The sequence below is a fragment of the Entelurus aequoreus genome, linkage group LG16 (genome assembly GCF_033978785.1).
Source record: "Entelurus aequoreus isolate RoL-2023_Sb linkage group LG16, RoL_Eaeq_v1.1, whole genome shotgun sequence".
In the NCBI taxonomy this organism is placed as follows: Eukaryota; Metazoa; Chordata; class Actinopteri; order Syngnathiformes; family Syngnathidae; genus Entelurus; species Entelurus aequoreus.
This window is the reverse complement of record NC_084746.1, coordinates 24,046,104-24,061,468: the sequence shown is the minus strand read 5'-3', so window position 1 is coordinate 24,061,468 and position 15,365 is coordinate 24,046,104. Positions and strand designations below refer to the sequence as shown.

Below are 15,365 nucleotides of genomic sequence, written 5' to 3'. Positions count from 1 at the left end.
ACACCCGCACAACACACTCAATCCCACAGCCCAAAGTACCGTTCACCTCCGTAAAGTTCATACAGCACATATATTTCCCCAAAGTTACGTACGTGACATGCACATAGCGGCACGCACGTACAGGCAAGCGATCAAATGTTTGGAAGCCAAAGCTGCGTACTCACGGTAGCGCGTCTGCTATCCAACTCAAAGTCTTCCTGGTTGTGTTGCTGCAGCCGGTAGCTAATACACCGCTTCCCACCTACAGCTTTCTTCTTTGCTGTCTTCATTGTTCATTAAACAAATTGCAAAAGATTCACCAACACAGATGTCCAGAATACTGTGGAATTTTGCGATGAAAACAGGCGACTTAATAGCTGGCCACAATGGTGTCCCAATATGTCTGCTACAATCTGTGACGTCACACGCAAACGTCATCAAACCGAAACATTTTCAGCAGGATATTTTGCGGGAAATTTAAAATTGCACTTTACTAATCTAACCCGGCCGTATTGGCATGTGTTGCAATGTTAAGATTTCATCATTGATATATAAACTATCAGACTGTGTGGTCGGTAGTAGTGGGTTTCAGTACGCCTTTAAAACACAGACTGGTTTCAAAAATGTTTTCATCAGTGTGCAATTTTCAACAGGAATGATGCACTTAAATAGTCACAGCTGTGGTCAATCAATTGACATAATAAATCAAGAACAACTTCAAAAATCAAAGTGCACAAATAATAGACAAAATGGAAAATTGTACAAAATAAATCAAAGACTTGTACGACTTTGGTAAGCTATGAAGCCGCACCGCTTAAAGGCCTACTGAAACCCACTACTACCGACCACGCAGTCTGATAGTTTATATATCAATGATGAAATCTTAACATTGAAACACATGCCAATACGGCCGGGTTAACTTATAAAGTGCAATTTTAAAATTCCCGCCACACTTCCGGTTGAAAATCTCCTTTGGATATGATTTGGGACGGTATAGCTCGGTTGGTAGAGCGGCCGTGCCAGCAACTTGAGGGTTGCAGGTTCGATCCCCGCTTCCGCCATCCTAGTCACTGCCGTTGTGTCCTTGGGCAAGACACTTTACCCACCTGCTCCCAGTGCCACCCACACTGGTTTAAATGTAACTTAGATATTGGGTTTCACAATGTAAAGCGCTTTGAGTCACTTGAGAAAAAGCGCTATATAAATGTAATTCACTTCACTTCATTTATGCGCGTGATGTCATAAAATGCACGGAAGTGTTTGGGCCCTATTGGACACAATACACAAAGCTCTGTTTTCTTCGACAAAATTCCACAGTATTCTGGACATCTGTGTTGGTGGATCTTTTGCAATTTGTTTAATGAACAATGGAGGCTGCAAAGAAGAACGTTGTAGGTGGGATCGATCGGTGTCTTAGCGGCTAAGTACAATACTTACAGCAACACAACAAGGACTACTTACTACGCCTAGCTGATGCTTGCCGCCAAACCCACGGATGAAGTCCTTCGTCGCGCCGTCGATCGCTGGAACGCAGGTGAGCACGGCTGTTGATGGGAAGATGAGGGCTGGCTGGCGTAGGTGGAGGGCTAATGTTTTATCATAGTTCTGTGAGTTCCGGCTGCTAAGTTGCTAAATTAGCCTTAGCGTCGTTAGCAACAGCATTGTTAAGCCTTACCAGGCTGAGAATTTTTAACCGTGTAGTTACATGTCCATGGTTTAATAGTATTTTTGCTCTTCTGTCTATCATTCCAGTCAGGGGTTTATTTATTTTGTTTCTATCTTCATTTGAGAACGATGCTAGCACGTTAGCTCAGTAGCTAAGTGTGTCACCGATGTATTGTCTTGGAGATAAAAGTCACTTTAAATGTCCATTTCGCGTGCTCGACTCTCATTTTCAAGAGGATATAGTATCCGAGGTGGTTTAAAATACAAATCCGTGATACACAATAGAAAAGGGAGAGAGTACATAGTTCTGTGAGTTCCGATTATTATGTTGCTAAATTAGCCTTAGTGTCGTTAGCAACAGCATTGTTAAGCCTTACCAGGCTGAGAATTTTTAACCGTGTAGTTACATGTACATGGTTTAATTGTATTTTTGCTCTTCTGTCTATCCTTCCAGTCAGGGGTTTATTTATTTTCTTTCTATCTTCATTTGAGAACGATGCTAGCACGTTAGCTCAGTAGCTAAGTGTGTCACCGATGTATTGTCTTGGAGATAAAAGTCACTTTAAATGTCCATTTCGCGTGCTCGACTCTCATTTTCAAGAGGATATAGTATCTGAGGTGGTTTAAAATACAAATCTGTGATCTACAATAGAAAAAGGAGAGAGTGTGGAATCCAATGAGCCAGCTTGTACCTAAGTTACGGTCAGAGCGAAAAAAGATACGTCCATCACTGCCTTTCAAGTCCTTCACTGTAACGTTCCTCATCTACGAATCTTTCATCCTCGCTCAAATTAATGGGGTAATCGTCACTTTCTCGGTCCGAATCTCTCTCGCTCCATTGTAAACAATGGGGAATTGTGAGGAATACTAGCTCCTGTGACGTCACGCTACTTCCGGTACAGGCAAGGCTTTTTTTATCAGCGAGCAAAAGTTGCAAACTTTATCGTCGATTTTCTCTACTAAATCCTTTCAGCAAAAATATGGCAATATCGCGAAATGATCAAGTATGACACATAGAATGGATCTGCTATTCCCGTTTAAATTAAAAAAAATCATTTCAGTAGGCCTTTAATGGATTGTACTGTGCTTCAACATACAAGTATTATTATGGTGTGTTTATAAGGTAAGACATATTATCTGGCGTTTTGTTTCGCAATAGTATGCAAGAGAGACTTTTCTTACCTTCTGGTACCTGCTGATCTGTATTTGGGATCTGCATAAGTCCTGAAAAAAAACCAACTTATTTTTCTCTATCTTCTTGTTATGGGACATTCATCCTCCGCTGTTGCCATTTCTATTATAAAGTAGTGTAAAGTTCTTACTTATACGGGACAAGTAAGCACAGGTCGTAACAGGAATGATCAACATTAACGCTGCAGGCCAGCGGCGGCGGCAGAGGGAGGGGAATTGAACCCAAGTCCGTCACGGTGTACGAATGGTTTATTGTGAGTACATTGTTGCACAACACACTTATAGAAAGATGCAAAAGACATGCAAAGGGCTGACTTTGCTGTCTTTGTCTACAGCGGTGAATTGGGGGTCTTCAGTGCAGGCCAGCTCCTACAGCATCGCACTCAACCAGTGTGTGGGCCTCAACCACGTGGAGGACCACGTGAAGAACTACAGGTCAAACACTAGAGACAATGTTTTTATACTGAGGCAACACAGTGAGCTACTGCAGCTTAGCTTGTTAGCTTCATTGAAACAATTGCAAGTAAAGACAGACTCAGTTGAGTATTGGCGCAAAAACTAAACACTGAACATAAAATAATTAGCATCCCTACATCACTCACAGAGGGGTCCGGAACGTCACCCCCGTGTTAATCGAGGGAGAACTGACCTTGTATTATTTCGTTGTGAAAAGGTTTGATCAATTGAAACTAGTCAAACAGAAATCAACGGTAGTTATGAAAAACACTGATCTATTTATTACTAGGTGTGAATGGACTTATGCTGTCTTTAAATTGAAGTGGAGTGGTAATTGTTTTTTTTGGCGACACCTAATGGCCACAATAATTCATGGAGTGAAATTCATGATGCAATTAGTTGAATGATGCAGACACGGTTGTTGCTAAATACTTTCTAAAACGATCCTGCCTTGGAGACTTTGTATGTGTAAGTAATATGTAACTATAATCATGTCATACTTGTTTATATTGACAAATGTGCTGTTTTTGTCTACAATATTGTTCAATAAGGACACTTATTATGCATGTTAGCTGTTGTGCAGCTGCAAGCTCCTACAGTTGGGCAAAATATGGCCCACAGGCCACATGCGGCCCGTTAAGATTTTCAATCCGGCCCGCCGGACGTTCTTCATAATCTTTTTAGACCTTTAACATCAAAACTGTCACCACCATTATGATGTGCGGTGCTGCTTTTAAATAACCGTAAGTCTTGAACTATAGTAAGTATTTCAACGGTTGGAATCTGCACTTTTGGGTGTTATATGAGTTATTACAGTAATCGACGTCACAGCAGCTCAGACCAGGAACAAAGCAGAGTGGGCGGGGTTTGTTTTCAGAGCAGCCAGCCCTAAATGTGTGTGTCAGAAACAGATGTGGTAGCAGATTTTACGCCATAATATATCATATTGTAGGTGTTTATTACACGTTGCATTCATATTTTGCAGTTTTTTTACATTTTTGTTGTGTTTTGCTTGATTGTAAAAGATGTCTATGGAGGAGCTGGTCTGAGCAATAAAAGAGCAGCAATGTTCATATGTTAATATTCAGTGTTTTATTGTTCATAGTTAATATTGTATATCCCACTTTCTTTATTTTCATGTACATTTTGGGTGTCCCATTCAGTAAAATTCCATTCTGTTTTTTTTAGGTGGTCTGTCTTAACGTTTTTAGAACTCTATCCGACATTGTAAATTTTGGCATTAGTGTTCCTGAAAAAAAACAAAAACAAACACATACTGTACAGCAGATTTTTACAGCTAAATGTGTACATATAAGCCATACACATATACACTTTGGCCCTCCAGACACATGTTTTCTCTTAATGTGGCCCCCGGAGTCATAATATTTGCCCAGCTCCGTCCTATAGCCTACCAAGCTTACCTTTTGTAAATAACTGAAATAGAAGAAAAGAACAACCTTGTGTGCTAATTTTTGCTGATATCGGGTTAATATTCGATATCAATATCGGATCGGGACACTCCTAGTAGTGGATACTGCCAATGTTGCTATCAATCCTTGTTCAATATGACAGTAATGTTCTTAGAATCCTGAGATAATGTGAAAAAAGCAATACAAATGTATTCCAAAATAACTCCTAAACTAAACATGCAAAATGTCTAAATATGCGTGAAGAAATGTATCTGTGAGTTTTACTAGAAAAAATATCTTTTGTAAGGTTTGCAAAGACACTAGTTTGTTTTTTCACTCAATATGACAGTATAACTGTCATACTAAATATGAAAGTTATATAAACATAACTCCAAAACCAAACATGTAATATGTCCAAAAATGCCTTTAATATTGTGTCTATGTGAGTTTTACTAGAATCGGGTGTTTTGGTAAGGTTTACAAATAAAAAAAAATGAGGTTTTACTCATAATGACAGTATAACTGTCACACTCAATATGTAGATACAGGGCCAGTATAATTGCCTATACTAATGCCGATTGTCACGTTTCGTTTCACGGTTGTTTTGGTTGTCACCCTAGGATGCAGAGACGACAGGGGAAATGCAGGTAAAAATGTATTTCACAACAAAACAAAAATAGTGCAGTAGAAAAGTACACAGGAAGCATAGTTAAAGTTAAAGTTAAAGTACCAATGATTGTCACACACACACACTAGGTGTGGTGAAATTGGTCCTCTGCATTTGACCCATCCCCTTGTTCACCCCCTGGGAGGTGAGGGGAGCAGTGGGCAGCAGGGGTGGCCGTGCCCGGGAATAATTTTTTGGTGATTTAACCCCCAATTTCAAACCTTGATGCTGAATGCCAAGCAGGGAGGTAATGGGTCCCATTTGTATAGTCTTTGGTATGGCTCGGCCGATCTCAGGGCGGACACTTTAACCACTAGGCCACTGAGTAGGTAGGGAAATAAAATAGAATAGGGAAAGTTATGCAGCATGGAGGTACAGATAAAAACAATGATCCTGCCTAATCTAGAGGAAAGGGTTTGGCAACCAAGGACAGGTGAGGGAGCCAGCGCTCAGACTAAAGTGGTGGCAAATGGAGGAAAATACTAGGTGGAAACAAAAATAAGAGCGCTGGACAGGAAATGAAACTCATAACTGTCATGTGAGATCATGACACTGATACTTCTTATGGATGTTATGATTAATGCCATGAATTTGTTGATCGTGATTTGGTTGTTCAGTATGGTAGAAAAGGTTTAACTTATGATTATTTTTTCCTTACAATATGTTGCAAACCTACTGTACACCACTACAGACCACAGTGTTTGGTGCTGACAGGACCTCCCAGCAGTCGGCCAGCTCTTGTGGATCTGGTCAGCTGTTTGACAAAGAACCTCAGTCTCATGATGTGTGGGCATGTGCTTACCGTGAGTGCATAATACCATACATTAAAATTTCTCATTCCTTTAAAATCTCTCATTCCTTTACCTCTATTCAAAAGTTGCCTGAGACGGTGAGACCTGTTTTGTTACAATTTTTCCAGGGCAATCTCCCTCCACTGGTGCAAAGCATTGACAGTCACGTTTTGTGGTTGAACCAAAGAAAGGTCAAGTCCTTCTACAAAAATGTGCTGTCTGCAGACCTACGCTCAGGAGTGAACATGCTGCTACAGGTATACAAAAACTATATGAGTATTCAAGCACTATAAGACAGTCCTGCATGTATTCGCATTATCATTTGTCGCTTTGGTACAGATTTCCCATGGTACATATAAAAAGTGAGTGACAGGAATTGTTTACTGCCAAGGAGAAGCCAGACCTTGAAAACTCTCTTCCTTTTTTAAGATGTATTCACGAGAAGAAAATGATCTCTCGCCCAGGGCACCTTTGAAACTCCGCTATGAAACTCCGCTATGAAATCAGTGTTCAGTAAGACAAAGAATAGAAAAATGAACATTGTAAACCAGAGGTGTCCAAAGTGCAGCTTAAAGGCCTACTGAAATGAGATTTTCTTATTTAAACGGGGATAGCAGGTCTATTCTATGTGTCATACTTGATCATTTCGCGATATTGCCATATTTTTGCTGAAAGGATTTAGTAGAGAACATCGACGATAAAGTTCGCAACTTTTGGTCGCTGATAAAAAAGCCTTGCCTGTACCGGAAGTAGCGTGACGTCACAGGTTGTGGAGCTCCTCACATCTGCACATTGTTTACAATCATAGCCACCAGCAGCGAGAGCGATTCGGACCGAGAAAGCGACGATTTCCCCATTAATTTGAGCGAGGATGAAAGATTTGTGGATGAGGAGAGTGAGATTGAAGGAGTAGAGAGCAGCGGAAGCGATTCAGATAGGGAAGATGCTTTGAGAGGCGGGTGGGACCTGATATTCAGCTTGGAATGACTAAAACAATAAATAAACACAAGACATATATATACTCTATTAGCCACAACACAACCAGGCTTCACAATTTTTTTGACCCCCCGGCATATTGTACCAATATGATCAATCAATCAATCAATGTTTATTTATATAGCCCTAAATCACAAGTGTCTCAAAGGGCTGCACAAGCCACAACGACATCCTTGGTTCAGATCCCACATAAGGGCAAGGAAAAACTCACAACCCAGTGGGATGTCAATGAGAAACCTTGGAGAGGACCGCAGATGTGGGTGACACATCCCCCTCTAGGGGAGACCGGATGCAATGGACGTCGAGTGGGTCTAGCATAATATTGTGAAAGTCCAGTCCATAGTGGATCTAACATAATAGTGAGAGTCCAGTCCATATTGGGGTCAGCAGAAGACCATCCCGAGCGGAGACGGGTCGCCAACTGATGCACAGGCGAGCGGTCCACCCAGGGTCCCGACTCTGGACAGCCAGCACTTCATCCAGCACTGATAGATTTATTAACAAGAGATGTCGTTACTTGGTCGGGATGGGGACCGAAATCAGTACTACTTGGCAAAGCAAGCATGCCTAAAATAAACGATCTAATTTAAGAAAAAAGTGTTAGCTCAATGCTAATTTGCATTGGATATGCCATTAACATGCTACTGATTAACACTAGCGATTTTACATGGCCATTTCAACACTTTCAAATTGGGTAATGAAAACTCCAACTAAGATGAACAGGTAGGTGGAGTGTAATAAGTACAATACTTAAAGTATAAACACTTTGTAGGACTCAACAAAAGACAAGACTGACACACTCAACTTAATGGCAAAGACTACTTTCTTATTATGGCAACTAACCCTAGTCTACAAAATACTGCCATTTAATGTCTTGGAATTGCAACTGCATGCAAAATATTGTACAGGGATATCCTAACTACACCCAATTTACACTGAGGTCAGACATATGGGACTTTGCCTCCAATCTGTGGATATGATGGGTGATGCAGGTCAGAGACCATGAAGTACATATTCTTGAAACCAATAGCACAGCATTTACTTATACGACACAATCCAAACAACCTTTACTAGTCATGGCGCAAAAGAAAAAATCAGCCAGCACAAAACTTCAACACACATGGTCACACGTAACACAACCTGCTCACTGAGCTTTGTGGATATTAGTTTTAAAAAAATCGTCCCACTACCATAAACAATTTGAAATTGCACCTATTTTAATCAATTGCAAGGCATGATGGGAAAAATGCAAAACACTCTCTCCACATTTATCCATGTTTGACTTTTAGGTGCTTGATATTTCTGATTGATTACAAAATTTTAAAGAGATCGTCAGAGAAGTAGACAAGGTAGGAGTTGAACGTCCACATACTTTTGATATTCAATTAAAACAGAACTACAATAGAAATAGTACATATATATATATATATATATATATATATATATATATATATATATATATATATATATATATATATATATATATATATATATATATATATATATATATATATATATATATATATATATATAGCAGTGACGTGCGGTGAGGTTCATGGCTGGTGAGGCACTGACTTCATCACAGTCAGATTTACAAAAATTGAACCCTAAAGAGTATCTTATTCACCTTTTGATTGGCAGCAGTTAACGGGTTGTGTTTAAAAGCTCATACCACCATTCTTCCCTGCTTGGCACTCAGCATCAAGGGTTGGAATTGGGGGTTAAATCACCAAAATGATACCCGGGCGCGGCACCGCTGCTGCCCACTGCTGCCCACTGCTCCCCTCACCTCCCAGGGTGTGAGCAAGGGGATGGGTCAAATGCAGAGGACAAATTTCACCACACCTAGTGTGTGTGACAATCATTGGTACTTTAACTTAACTTTAACTTTACACATACAAACTGTAGCACACAAAAAAGCACATTTAATTAAAAAAAACGTTATTATGGTCTTACCTTTACTTATAAATGAAGTCCATGCGCTGCTCCTTCTGAACAAAAGCATCGATAACTTGTTCATAGAAGCCTTCCTTATCTTTCTTCAGTTTTTCTTCAGTCTCTCTGTCTCGATGGAGATCTTCCTTTAATTATTACCTCCTGCTTCGATTGAAAGTCCAGTTTAGAAAACTGTTTTATTTTAGATATGTAATCCTCCATGTTAATAGTCCAGGCAAGAGGAAAAAATAAACGATCGCTGCTAACTGTTGCTGCTTGTTGTCACTTCTTCTTCAGCCGAGTAGTCGCAAGAATGATCTCTGGGATCACTACTGCCCTCTACCACCAGGAGGCGGGATTACTGCGAGCCTCACCCAGCGTGTCTTTTGCAGCCGTTTTATGATTGCTCAGCACAAGAAATACATTACACACATACAGTTGTTGACAAAATACTGTACATTATATACCTCAGCTAACTAAACTATGGAAATGTATAATATAATTCATATAGCAAAACGGTCTCACTGCACAGCAGGCCAGCAGTTAGCCGAGTCATTGCGCAATCCATGGTGAGGCTCAACTCAGTGACGTGCCTCAACTGGCTGGTGACTCACCACAAGTCTCCTCTCAGTATTTGAACGGCAAATGTGAAAATTCAGTGATTTTGAATAAAAATAATCTAAAACTGGTGAAGTTAAATGGAAAATAACTTTATAGTATAATCACTGTATACATATAACAATTAAATGCATGTGCAGCTGAGATAGGCTCCAGCACCCCCCGCGACCCCAAAAGGAACAAGCGGTAGAAAATGGATGGATGGATTGATATATATATATATAACTATATATATATATATAACTATATATATATATATATATATATATAGTTATATATATATATAGTTATTTTGCATGCAGGCAGCTTGCAGCCCCGGCCAAATTGTTTTATTACCCAACATTTTTTAGACCCCCACTCAAAAAGTTAGAACACCCCTGCGTCAATATATAGTACTTGCAAATGATACTCACAAGTGTGAGAAAACGAGCTATAACAACTGTACTGCAACGTTATTATTATCAACCCTTAAACTAAACAATATTTTTTTATTACAAAACAATAACATTTATTAGCACATGAATAGTTACCCAGTTCCATAAGGGCACTGGTGCTAACATATACGGTAGTCACCAGACCGAAAAACTCGTTATCGTTGCCTCATTTTGGGGCTATATGAGTACACTCTCGGCCACCTGCAACAAGTGCTTGATGGTGATATTGTAGGTCTTGTAAGTAATGTAGCGTCCTGACAGAAACACAGTCAGTCTAAAATTATTTTAATCTTTTATACCACTTATCATGTTTTTAATTTTTTTCAAACGTATTTTTAAAATGTGCCGTGGGGCCGTTAAAAAATGACCTGCGGGCCACAAATGGCCCCCGGGCCGCACTTTGGACACCCCTGGTGTAGAGAGATGCCACATTTTGAGAAAAATGTTCTGTCTGGGGACCGGTATTTCTGATTTATAGGAACACTAATACAAAACCTCACAATAATGTCTGATTGAATGCTAAAAACTTTTTTTTTTTACTGAATGAGAATGTACATGAAAATTAAGAATGTGGGATTTACAATATTAACTATGAACGATAAAACACTGAATATTGACAACATATGAATGTCACACCCCCTCTCGATCGACATATTTTACAATGAAGCGAAACGCAATAAAAATGCAACAAACACAGAGAAATATGAACGCGAAGGGTAAAAAAAAACACTTACATTCTAATACATCTGATATAACTTAGAACTTTCTGTGACTTAGATTACCATAGTAACTAATTAGATTACCATAGTAACTAGTATATCATTCAAAAGCGCAGATTACAACCATTGAAATACTTTGTATAGTTCAAGACGTACGGTAATTTGAAAACATCACTGCACATCATAATGACATAATGGTTTCGATCTTAAAGATCCAAAAAAAAGATTTAGGAATGTTCGGCGGGTCAGATTGAAAAACTTAACGGGCCGTGTCTACGCCCAGGTCTGGCGTAGAGTTACTCCTCTTACAAGAATCTCGTTCCACTTGATCTGTGGTATGTCATTTTGAAATTGTTTTATCTTCTCGTGGGTGAAGAAATATGTTGAATACTAATGAGAGGTCTTTTGAACTCCAGGGTGCAGGTTTGGGTAGAATACGACCGAACGTCTTGCTAATGGGTTTCAAGTCAGACTGGCTGAGTGACTCCCCTCAGGCGGCATACAGTTACATCGCAATATTGCAGTGAGTGTCGTCTGCACGTTTAAACTCAATCTCAAGTCTTTTTATGTCATGATATTGATATATCTGCTGATTTCAGGGATGCATTTGATCTTCAGTACGGTGTGTGTGTCCTGAGAATGAGAGAGCGACTGGACGTTTCACTTCAGTCGCATGGTGAGAGCCACGAATCAAATCATCGTGAATGGAACTACAGTGTAAAACACCTGTGTATTTTAACCTCATAATTTATTGTCCATATTGATTTTTTTTGTCTGCAGTCAATCCAGGCTTTGATGAAGGACCTGAGTGTATAAACACTACATATAATCCGTCTGGATTTCACAACATCAGTGCATGTAAGCAAATGTTCTACCATAGTACTGTACTAGTAGTGTGTACTACCTGGATTGATTGATTGATTGAAACTTTTATTAGTAGATTGTACAGTACAGTACATATTCCGTACAATTGACCACTAAATGGTAACACCCGAATAAGTTTTTCAACTTGTTTAAGTCGGTGTCCACGTAAATCAATTCATGGTAAACACTTCATTTTACAATGCTATACTTACGGCTTTCTTCATTAAGTACATTAGTAGTACAATTTAGGGGAGAGTAGCATGTTTGCTGCTTGTCGTCCTCTAGTGATAATGGGCTCCATTCAGCAATAAGTTCCTAACTTTTCCTCTTATCTTTCTTCCCAAGTGATTTCCTCAGAGGAGTCCATTCAAATTCATGACGTGTTCATAAACGGCCCAATTATTCCCACCTGCTGTTCTTAAGTTGCTGAATGCCAAATGGTTAGCCCGTGCGTGTCTATCATAATTTGCATATAAACACGCCCTTATTTCCCCAATATGCATATGTAAACACTCTTAATTCCGTAATTTGAATAGGTAAACGCCCTTAATTCCCCATATAAGGGCATAATTCCGGCGGAAAAGCCGAACATCAAACACGGCGAAAACACCAACAGATTACAGAAGAGAAATACGTATTATACCGCGGGGGCAATACATAATGTCAAAATGTAAGTTTAAGAAAGGGGGGACTGCTGTGGTAGCCTAAAGCGTTCAAAAAATATTCGTCACGTCGGGCAAATAGGTCTACAAGGTGGTGAAATATATGCTCCCTCCAAAGGGCACGATCTGCGGTATCTTGCAGTAGCAGCAAAAGCATTGCCATTGTGTGAGTTGAGTCTTTTAAAGAGTCACCAATCACTAAATCAACATGCCGGTAATTGATGATTGTGTGTGTGTGTGTGTGTGTGTGTGTGCATGCACACGGTATTTTGAAAGGTTTATATATTGCTCATTTTTCTATAGGTCTGTCCTATCTATCTATCTATCTATCTATCTATCTATCTATCTATCTATCTATATATATATATATATATATATATATATATATATATATATATATATATATATATATATATATATATATATATATATATATAGATATATATAAATATTGTCACGACTGGGTCTATGGCGTGGTTTGTTCTCCCAGAAGGCAAAGGAAAATTGGCGCGGGCAAGGCGTGAATTATTTATTTTTTAACACTAATAAACTACAAAAAAAGGAAGCAAACAAAAGGCGCACGCAAAGGCGGAAATACCAACTTGACTATGAAACAAAAGACATGCACGTGGGCACAAAAACTATGAACAATAAAACAAAAACACTAACTGTGGCATAAATGAACAAAACTTACTTGGTAAAGAACTGTGACAAGACATGGAGCAGAGTGATGAAATAGTGTGAGGACGCCAGGACGAACAACAGAAACAGACAGATTTAAATAGTGACGTGATCAGTGAAAACAGGTGCGTGACTCGAAACAGGTGCGTGACAAGACAGGTGAAAACTAATGGGTGACCATGGAAACCAAACCAAACAAGGAAGTGCAACAAGGAACTAAAAAAAGAGCCCAAAACCCAAGCAAAACAAAAACATGATTAACACAGACATGACAGAGCCCCCCCCTTACGGACAGATCCCAGATGTCCCAACACAAAAAAATGAACAAGAGTCATGGGGGGGCGGGAGGGGGACATGGCGGTGGGTCGCCAGGCCAAGTGGCCCCGAATCCACCGAGGCATAGTCATGTGGCGGCGGCGAGTGGAACGCCGCCACCACAGGCGAGGTGGGCGACCCGGGAAGGGCCACATGCGTGGCCGACGAAGAGGTGGACGCACTTGGCGTGGCGGACGACCAGGCAGTGGCCACCTTCGTGGCAGATGAGGAGGCAGGCGCGTCGTCATCATGGCAGGCGGCGAAGCTTGGCGTGGCGCGTCAGGCGGCGAAGCTTGGCGTGGCGGGTAAGGCGGCGAAGCTTGGCGTGGCGGGTAAGGCGGCGAAGCTTGGCGTGGCGGGTCTTGGTCTTGGCGGGGGTCTTGGTCTTGGCGTGGGTCTTGGCGAGGGTCTTGGTCTTGGCGGGGGTCTTGGTCTTGGCGGGGGTCTTGGTCTTGGTCTTGGCATGGTTGGTCTTTGACTTGGTGTTGGCGTGGTTGGTCTTGGTCTTGGCGTGGTTGGTCTTGGTCTTGGCGTGGTTGGTCTTGGTCTTGGACTTGGCGTGGTTGGTCTTGGTCTTGGACTTGGCGTGGTTGGTCTTGGACTTGGTCTTGGCGTGGTTGGTCTTGGCGTGGTTGGTCTTGGCGTGGCGGTGCTTGGACTTGGTCTTGGTTTGGGGGTGCTTGGTTTTGGCGTGAAGCTGCGACTGGCGGCACTAGGCGTCGTGAAGCTGCGACTGGCGGCACTAGGCGTCGTGAAGCTGCGACTGGCGGCACTTGGCGTCGTGAAGCTGCGACTGGCGGCACTTGGCGTCGTGAAGCTGCGACTGGCGGCACTTGGCGTCGTGAAGCTGCGACTGGCGGCACTTGGCGTCGTGAAGCTGCGACTGGCGGCACTTGGCGTCGTGAAGCTGCGACTGGCGGCACTTGGCGTCGTGGAGCTGCGACTGGCGGCACTTGGCGTCGTGGAGCTGCGACTGGCGGCGCTTGGCGTCGTGAAGCTGCGACTGGCGGCGCTTGGCGTCGTGAAGCTGCGACTGGCGGCACTTGGCGTCGTGGAGCTGCGACTGGCGGCGCTTGGCGTGGAGCTGCGACTGGCGGCGCTTGGCGTGGAGCTGCGACTGGCGGCGCTTGGCGTGGAGCAGGTACTGGCGGCGCTTGGCATGGAGCAGGTACTGGCGGCGCTTGGCGTGGAGCAGGTACTGGCGGCGCTTGGCGTGGAGCAGGTACTGGTGGCGCTTGGCGTGGAGCAGGTACTGGTGGCGCTTGGCGTGGAGCAGGTACTGGTGGCACTTGGCGTGGTGGGGCTTGGCGTGGAGCAGGTGGATCTTGGAATGGTCGAAAAACTGGTGGTGGTGGCCGTGCTGGTGGCTGTGGTTTGGCAGGTCGAAAGACAGGTGGTGGTGGCCGAGCTGGGGGCTGTGGCTTGGCGTGACGATGCTGAGTCACCCCACCTGAACAATTCCCAGCCCTAGCCCCCCCCTCAAGGAGCGGATACCAGACGCGCGCCCTGCGGTCTGGAATAGTTTCTTTGGGTGGGTGGAGGGTGGTCAGGAGGGGGGCAGAATCCTCCCCTCCAAACTGTCCAAAAAGTCTTTCTTCTTGTACCTGGGATCTTGTGGGTGAAAAAAAAATGTGTGACTTGGGCGTGGCTTGAGTCCTGGGGGGCGGGGCATATAATTTGGGTGGCTTGGATTGACAGGATCTGATTTCTAAAAACATGTCCTGGTAATGTCTTATCATGTTTAGAGTCTTTGGTTGGAGGCGGATGATCAAAAGAAAAAGAGTTCAGAAAAAAAAAATCCTGGTCTGTGATGTCATCAGGGCGAAGCCGGGCTGGCTGCTGCTTGCTTCCGCCCGGAGGGGGAGGGGCTTGTGGGAGCGGCGTGTCCTGCCGGCTCGCGGAAGTCTTCCCTCGTCCTTGGCGACGCTTCCGGGACGGGAACGACGCGCCGATCGGCACCAGCTTGCCTCCATTCCCCCACAT

The 15,365-nt window shown here is 42.5% G+C and overlaps 1 protein-coding gene across 1 annotated transcript in view; it reads left to right on the top strand.

The window, feature by feature from the left end:
- Window positions 1-15,365, top strand: part of slc12a3 (solute carrier family 12 member 3) — a 111,434-nt gene that overhangs the window by 63,500 nt on the left and 32,569 nt on the right. The window contains exons 15-20 of the mRNA XM_062022432.1: window positions 3,171-3,270; window positions 6,059-6,170; window positions 6,287-6,415; window positions 11,277-11,383; window positions 11,460-11,536; window positions 11,641-11,718. Coding sequence (XP_061878416.1) covers window positions 3,171-3,270; window positions 6,059-6,170; window positions 6,287-6,415; window positions 11,277-11,383; window positions 11,460-11,536; window positions 11,641-11,718 — 603 coding nt within the window. The remainder of the gene's footprint in view (window positions 1-3,170; window positions 3,271-6,058; window positions 6,171-6,286; window positions 6,416-11,276; window positions 11,384-11,459; window positions 11,537-11,640; window positions 11,719-15,365) is intronic.